The sequence below is a fragment of the Glycine max genome, chromosome 7 (genome assembly GCF_000004515.6).
Source record: "Glycine max cultivar Williams 82 chromosome 7, Glycine_max_v4.0, whole genome shotgun sequence".
Classification (NCBI taxonomy): domain Eukaryota; kingdom Viridiplantae; phylum Streptophyta; class Magnoliopsida; order Fabales; family Fabaceae; genus Glycine; species Glycine max.
In genome coordinates, this window is record NC_038243.2 from 3,720,284 (window position 1) to 3,728,932 (window position 8,649).

The 8,649-nt window shown below is 30.8% G+C and overlaps 2 protein-coding genes across 2 annotated transcripts in view; both read right to left on the reverse strand.

The window, feature by feature from the left end:
• Positions 1-2,490, reverse strand: part of LOC100815626 (probable E3 ubiquitin-protein ligase ARI10) — a 2,761-nt gene extending 271 nt beyond the window's left edge. Inside the window, exon 1 of the mRNA XM_041017147.1 lies at positions 1,685-2,490. Coding sequence (XP_040873081.1) covers positions 1,685-2,490 — 806 coding nt within the window. The remainder of the gene's footprint in view (positions 1-1,684) is intronic.
• Positions 2,491-7,051: 4,561 nt separating this feature from the next.
• On the reverse strand, positions 7,052-8,197 carry LOC100816161 (E3 ubiquitin-protein ligase RNF144A). Its single transcript, XM_041017148.1, has 3 exons — positions 7,381-8,197; positions 7,154-7,261; positions 7,052-7,062 (listed from the first exon to the last, which is right to left on the reverse strand). The coding sequence occupies exons 1-3, from the start codon at positions 8,195-8,197 to the stop codon at positions 7,052-7,054; spliced, it is 936 nt and encodes a 311-aa protein (XP_040873082.1).
• Positions 8,198-8,649: the final 452 nt, after the last annotated feature.

The window sequence follows — 8,649 nt, forward strand, 5'->3', positions numbered from 1 at the left end:
AACAAGAAAAGATATATTATCTTCAGGAGTAGAGGGATCAATTGATGCCGATGAAGTTCCCTCCATTGCCCAGATGAGACTCTTTTTTTATTTGACTTTCCTTTATTTTCTACACATATTTAATTTGTTTGTTAACAGCATTTTAAAATGTGCAATGAAAAATATAATAAATTATATGTAACCTTCAATTAGTAATAAATAAATGTTTTTAAACATATAAATTATTATACTTTATACTTAAGAGAAATAATTTAGTTTCCTCAAAAAAATTGATCTAGTTTTTATACAATTTAAATTTTAAATTAAAATCAAGAAATATATTAGAAAAGAAAAAAAGATTAAAATTAAACATTCAATATAGATACGACATGTGACTCGATAGGATGATAATCTATTAATAATTCCTAAAGACAATAAGAACATTCGGTGGAAGAAAAAATTCTTTCATGTCCTCGATAGTTATAATTAAAATTTGTTTGATTTGGTGGTATGCATTTTTGAGAATGTTCATACATATTTTATGCAAATCAAATATTTTTTTTGCAAATTTAATTACAAAGTAAGATTTCAAATACACTTTAAAAAATAGGAATAATTACACAAATTCCCTTCGAACTTGCCGTTATTACACTCAATATTCTTTCAATGTCCATTTTTTATACCCTTAGTTTTTCACCATGGTTACACTTGGCCCCCTCCCATGTAAACGCAGTTTAGTAGGACGAATAATATGCAATGCACATGAAATTCGATTTTTTTTTTTTTACTAAAATATCCTCTTCTTCCTCATTAAAACAAGTTAAAAAAAGGAGTAAGGTTGCAGGCCACATCTTGTTCATGGGTTTCCTCAAGCTCTAATTTTTCTAGCCAGATTATCATTGTTCATGGGTTTCCTCATGCTCTAAGTTTTTTTGCCAGATTATCATTGTAGGTGAAAATAAATCTATAGATAAAATCTCTACTGAGATACATCCCCTTAAAGTTGCCGACCAATATGTGTAGGACAAAATCTTTATTATCTTTGTTTACGCATTTTTAACATCCAGTGATAGTTTTTTTCTGTAGGCATAAATCATTTTTCTTATAGTGAAATTGACTTCTACACAGCTTGAAGTATATCGATCTAAACCTATTTGAAAAAGAATTATTGGAAATTTTAAGAAAACAAATAAAAGTACTACATAGCAAAGAATTTACTATTTATACCCGAACCTAATGCAATTTAATTTGAACATCCTCTAAGAGGATTCAAATGACACACTTCCAGAAGGCTCACCAGTAAAACTAAACTTTTGCAGCTAGATTTATTCAAAAACTGAAATGACCAAAAACCATATAGTGCAAAGTCCAAGAGACAAAAAAAGATAGTCTTTTACATGTGTTGTTCACTAGCATGCATATACCAATAACATTGCGCACTTGCCTCCAGCAATTCTTAACGAGGTCTACATTCATAGTGCTGACCACCACTCCAAGAGGATCCACAGGCATAGCAAAATTCATGATCACATCTGTAAACATGTTGGATTACAAATTAGTAAAACACGAAAACAGTGAACCGACAAAAAAAAATAATGCTATTAATGTTTAAAATAAATTGAAATTATCATTTATCACTTTGCAAACAAATGTTATGATTCATAGCAAAAAGAAGATTGGTTTGAAGCATGCACATGACAAAAACCTGCAAGAAATATGTGTACATCCATCGATTCTTTCCACATAAAAGCTGCATTTTGGACATCTTTTCCAATTTTTATTCTTAGCAAGTTCCATCACCATCAAATCTTCCCTCTCTCGCTCGTACTCCTTCAAATTCTGAAACTCCTTACATTCTACTCCTGCATGCCACGAAACCTTGCACTGTGCACAAAACAATCTGTTGCAGTGTGGACACTCCGAAACAGTCACAATTTCCTCTGCATCATTTATCAACATAGCAGAACAATCCTTAAAAGGGCAATAAAATTTTTGTGATCCAGGCACCAAATTCTCACATAGGGCATCTTCCCATCGATCAAAGACTTCCTTAGGGATAAATGAGCGACAGTACTGAGGCTCTATAACCCCTTTGCATTTGGGGTGAGGGCATTTCACCATTGATATATTCTCCTGAACCTTTGTAGCCACATATCTCCCAATGCAATCATCACAAAATGAGTGGGAGCAGTTTTGGTTTCTGAACATTTCTTCACCATATTTGGCATCCATACAAATACCACAATAGACTTGTCGGGAACATTCACCGGTCTCTTTCTGTTTGCCCTTGAGGATTCTCAAAGGGGTATCACAGTCAACATCTACATCAATTTGAATGACTTCCTTTGTAATTCTAGTACTTGACATTAGAGAGGAAAATAGGACTTCTTGTAGTTGTACCACTTCTGCACATTTCTCATCATAAAGGGCTGGAAAGAAGAAATCATCAACCAAAAGACGATTATCTTCAGGAGTAGAGGGATCAATTGATACCGATGAAGTTCCCTCCATTCCCCAGATAATTTTTTTTTCATAACCAAATATTTTTTGTGTTCATGATATCTATCTATATTTATATATTTCATTGTTAAGATTTGTATGTGATTTTATTCAAAATTTCCGTTTTAAATAAAAGCAGTTGAAGATTTAGGTTGTTTTTTGTTTCACGAAAATATTTCAGTATCTCAAACTGAAAGTCAATACCAGATATCTCGTTTTTTATTTGATTTTCCTTTATTTTCTACTCATATTTGTTTTGTTAACAGCATTTTAAAATGTGCAATGAAAATATAATAAATTGTATGTAAACTTCAATTAGTAATAAATAAATGTTTTTAAACATATAAATTATTATACTTTATACTTAAGAGAAATAATTTAGTTTCCTCCAAAAATTGATCTAGTTTTTATACAAGTTAAATTTTAAATTAAAATCAAGAAATATATTAGAAAAGAAAAAAAGATTAAAATTAAATATTCAATATAGATACGACATGTGACTCGATAGAATGATAATCATATGATAATTTCTAAAGACACTCTTATTTAAGAACATTTGGTGGAAGAAAAAATTCTTTCATGTCCCCGATAGTTATAATTAAAATTTGTTTGATTGGTGGTATGCATTTTTGAGAATGTTCATACATATTTTATGCAAATCAAAGATTTTTTTTTTTTTGCAAATTTAATTACAAAGTAAGATTTCAAATACACTTAAAAAAATAGGAATAATTACACAAATTCCCTTCGAACTTTGCACTTATTACACTCAATATTCTTTCAATTTCCATTTTTTATACCCTTAGTTTTTCACCACTGGTTAAACTTGGCCCCTTCCCCTGTAAACGCAGTTTAGTAGGACGAATAATATGCAATGCACATGAAATTTAATAATTTTTTTTTACTAAAATATCCTCTTCTTCCTCATTAAAACAAGTTAAAAAAAAGGAGTAAGGTTGCAGGCCACATCTTGTTCATGGGTTTCCTCCGGAGAGGCTCTAATTTTTCTAGCCAAAAAATTGAATTGATATCTTAGAAAAATCAAATTGACTTCCGCACATTAGAAAACTACAACAGATTAAAACAAGTAGCTTAGTGTCACTGTTTAAGAGGAAACCCAGAAAAAATCTCACAAACTAATATTGCAGAGTTCATGAAACCCTGAATCAACTTACCAAAGAAAAAATAAAATTAAATAAAAAGTATTGTCATCTACAATGTGTGGTTCACTAACAACATATACCATATAGCATTGCACAAGTGCTCGTGCAACTTTATATGCTGACCACCATTCCAAGAGGATCCACAGGCATAGCAAAATTCATTGCCACATCTGCAAACATGTTGATTGCAAATTGATTAGTAAAAGTGTAAAACACGATAACAGTATTGAGTCAGCACAAAAAAATGCAAAATGCAAAAAATAAACATAATTTTTTTTGTATTTAAATAAAGTTTAATAGTTATGCATGCATCGTAAAACACTCTTATACTATTACTTAATTATAATTTATCATTAATATAATTTTTAAAATAATTATTATAAAAATTAATAAATTTATTATACATCATAAATTATGATGAGTTAAAATTGAATGATAATGTATAATTTTTTACAACGTGTGTTTGTGTAGAATTCTTTTTCATGCTAATAAATAATAATCCTATCATGCAATTAATTGAAATTATCACGATGCAAAACAAATTAAAAGAAGATTGGTTTGAAACATGTACATCATCACAAACCTGCAAGTAATATGTTTACATCCATCAACCTTTTCCACGTAGAAATTGCATTTTGGACATCTTCTCCAACATTTGTTCTTAGCAAGTTCCATAAGCATTAGATCTTACCTTTCCCTCTCATACTGCATTCAAGCTCTGAAACTTGTTACAATCTATTTCAACATGCCATGAAACCTTGCACTTTTACAATGTGGACATTTCGAAACAGTCACAACTTCCTCAACATCAGGTATCAACATAGCCGAGCAATCCTTAAAAGGGCAACAAAAATTGTGGTTCAAGCACCGAATTCTCACAACATCGATCAAACACATCCTTTGGTATAATTGAACGACAATGATGAAGCTCCAGAGCCACCCTGAATTACGGGTGAGGGCATTTCACCATTAATATATTCTCCTGAATTTTTGCAGCCAGATGTCTTCCAATGCAATCATCACAAAAATAGTGACAACAGTTTTGGTTCATGAAAATCACGAACCTCTTCTTCCTTAGCCAATGGACCAACCTTATTATATCTTCTACGATTATCAGTTTTGGGCTACCAAAATTTGTCGTAGGGCCGATGAGAAAATTCATATTGAAAAAGCGTACAAGAGGAGTAAAATAGAAGAACTGAACCTGTATGAGGCGAGAAAGAAGAAGCGCGCGCATTGAATGGATATGGACGTTTGTTGTTAGGGTTGGAAAGAGAGGCTTCGATGGCTTGGAGTTCTTCCTCTGAGAAAGGCTCACAGTTGCACACGAATGAGGCAAGTCGAGGAAAACCACCCTCCATCTTCTCCATGATCTCAAACTAGGGATATCAAATAAATACATTCTATGATCAACTCAATTTCAAACATACATGATAAAACCGTGTCAAGATTATTTTTTTAATATTATGTATACTTAAATCATATAAATAGATAATCGTCTAAAATTTAAATTAATGCATATAATATTTCGTTAATAAAATATCATTTCTTAAATAAATAAATAAATTATTATTAACATATGATTATTCAGAAAATTATACTTTTAAGAAAACATATGACACCAAATCAGGTGGAGACAACCCCAAACATTATTCAAGAACAAGAACGTACCTACCACCTTCTTCAAGCTTAGCCCTATATTGTGCTCACAAAATCATGATCAAAATCCAAAATATACAACATAAGATTAGGTCAATATTTTAAATCATGTATCGATCATAATATTATGTATAATCGTAAAATAAAAATAAAAAATAAAAATATAATTCACAATATACATTTTAAAATATCATTAAAATAATGTTTATTAATTCAAAAAATTATATAAAAAACTTTGACACAAAATCAAATTGATATCATTAGACGGTATTTGGTAGAGGAAATTTTTTTTCATGCTCGATTCTTAAAATTTTTATCTAAAAATTTTCAATGGTTAATTAAATAAATTTTATTCATTTAGAAAAAATGTTTTACCACATTATATAATTTAATAAAGAATAACATAATATTTTTATTGCAAAATTGATTAAAAAATATTTTCAAAAAACATCATTTTTCAAAAATGTTATTTTTAAAATACATGCATAAATTTCTCAACCTATAATTTGCTGAAAATCAAAAACTTTCCTAACAAACATCCGGTTAATCCAAACATAATTGAACAAGAAGGTGCGATCTCACCTTCCAGCTCTTAACCCTATCCTGCCAAAGTCCATATGATTTTTGAATTGATTTTGGCGAAATTGAATGTTAATCCAAATACACACTAAGCTGATCAATACCAAATCATCAATTTGTAAGTAAGTTGGAAATGACAAACCTTATATGCATTAATTAACTTAATGTGTCAAATTTGGTAAAGGAATCTTTCCAGATTTACAGGTAATAATAAATTATTTTATACAAATTTAAATTATTTTTATTCATATATAATTATGATTAAATTATTGTGGTTCCAAAACAGTACGTAACCTCAGTGTAATTTTAATATATTTCTACTCTGAACTTTATGATTTTTTTATTCTTTAACTAGTATACAAATTTTAACATACGCTCCCACGGTTGTTTTTAATAAACAAAAATTCTATTAAAATAATTTTTTTAAATAACATCCTTAATTATAATAGTATTGTACAGTACCTGTTAACAAGACGATTTCTTGTTAGTTTTCTCTTACATTAATTGAATTTTTTCTCTTATTCTTTTTCCTTTTTCCATATTGCTAAGGTTTATATTACATATACGAATGAAGTGTCTGAATAAATAAATAAATAAATAAATAAATAAAAGGAAACTAAACTGAATAAAAAATATATATACGAATGAAGTGTCAGCATAAAAGGAATCTAAGCTGACTTCTTCACGCGACAAAAAATATAGCTGGTAGAAATATATGAAAAAGAATCACTTTTGCAATTGAAAATGTTAAGAAAACAAATAAAAGTACTACATACATAGCAAAGAATTTACTATTTAAAACAGAAGAAGCCTAATACCTTCTTGACCAATCTGTTTCTCTTCTTAAGCATATACCTGATTCATTTTTTCTTCTTTTGTTGTAAATATTAGTAGGTTCTAGAATACATTAACTATATTTTTCAATTTTATCTTTTATGTTGTTGTTGCTGGTGTTTATATGAAAAGATTTCAGCTTGTGTATATATTGTCCTCATTGGGATTTTCAATAACAGAGAATATTTCATCATATTTTCTATCCTCCATATTTATCTTTTACTCTTTTACTATTTATACCCGAACCTAATGCAATTTAATTTGAACATCCTCTAAGAGCATTCAAATGACACACTTCCAGAAGGCTCACCAGTATAACTAAACTTTTGCAGCTAGATTCATTCAAAAACTGAAATGACCAAAAACCATATAGTGCAAAGTCCAAGAGACAAAAAAAGATAGTCTTTTAAATATGTTGTTCACTAGCAACATGCAAATACCAATAACATTGCACACTTGCTTCCAGCAATTCTTAACGAGGTCTACATTCATAGTGCAGACCACCACTCCAAGAGGATCCACAGGCATAGCAAAATTCATTGCCACATCTGTAAACATGTTGGATTACAAATTAGTAAAACACGAAAACAGTGAACCAGCAAAAAAGAATAATGCTATTAATGTTTGAAGCATGCACAAGACAAAAACCTGCAAGTAATACGTGTACATCCATCGATTCTTTCCACATAAAAGATGCATTTTGGACATCTTTTCCAACTTTTATTCTTGGCAAGTTCCATCACCATCAAATCTTCCCTCTCTCGCTCGTACTCCTTCAAATTCTGAAACTCCTTACAATCTACTCCTGCATGCCACGAAACCTTGCACTGTGCACAAAACAATCTGTTGCAGTGTGGACACTCCGAAACAGTCACAATTTCCTCTGCATCATTTATCAACACAGCAGAACAATCCTTAAAAGGGCAATAAAATTTTTGTGATCCAAGCACCAAATTCTCACATAGGGCATTTTCCCATCGATCAAACACTTCCTTAGGGATAAATGAGCGACAGTACTGAGGCTCTATAACCCCTTTGCATTTGGGGTGAGGGCATTTCACCATTGATATATTCTCCTGAACCTTTGTAGCCACATATCTCCCAATGCAATCATCACAAAATGAGTGGGAGCAGTTTTGGTTTCTGAACATTTCTTCACCATATTTGGCATCCATACAAATACCACAATAGACTTGTTGGGAAGATTCACCGGTCTCTTTCTGTTTGCCCTTGAGGATTCTCAAAGGGGTATCACAGTCAACATCTACATCAATTTGAATAACTTCCTTTGTAACTCCAGTACTTGACACTGTAGAGGAATATAGGACTTCTTGTAGTTGTAGCTCTTCTGCATATTTCTCATCTGAAATTGGAAATACTTCTTCAGCATCATAAAGGGCTGAAAAGAAGAAATCGTCAACCAAGAGACGATTATCTTCAGGAGTAGAGGGCAAAGTCGTTGGTGCCGATGAAGTTCCCTCCATATCCCACATAAATATTTTTATTAAGAAAAAATTACACTATGTATGATATATATTTATATATCCAGTAGAAGAAGATCTGTGAATGGCAATGTAGAAAAACAAATACAACATGAACTGCAACCATCGGTGATTCAAAAGGCGAACTGATAATCACGAGTCTTAAATATTTGACCGTTATGTTCTCAATGCAACGTGAATTAGTGCAACCATTGGGGATGCAAAAGCCAGCGTTGGAGTTTACAGTAGTTTTACTGCTAATAAATGTCATAATAAAAGGAGGGTTAGGAATAAACTCTTTAATATAATCCTTTGCAGTATTTTGACAAGTTATACGATAAGATTATTGGTCAATCTGAAGCCTACATCATAGACTTGACCACGATAGTTCAAAATCTCCTTTTACAGAAGCTAATTTTTTCTTTAAACAAATGACGAAGCAAAGTGCATTCCGG

Excerpts from the sequence above, each read along its gene's own strand:
- LOC100816161 (XM_041017148.1), bottom strand. The coding sequence starts at position 8,197 with ATGGAGGGAACTTCATCGGCACCAACGACTTTGCCCTCTACTCCTGAA. Across the intron at positions 7,262-7,380 it reads TGTGGAAAGAATCGATGGAT|ATGTGGCAATGAATTTTGCT; the intron begins GTACACGTATTA and ends ACATGTTTACAG.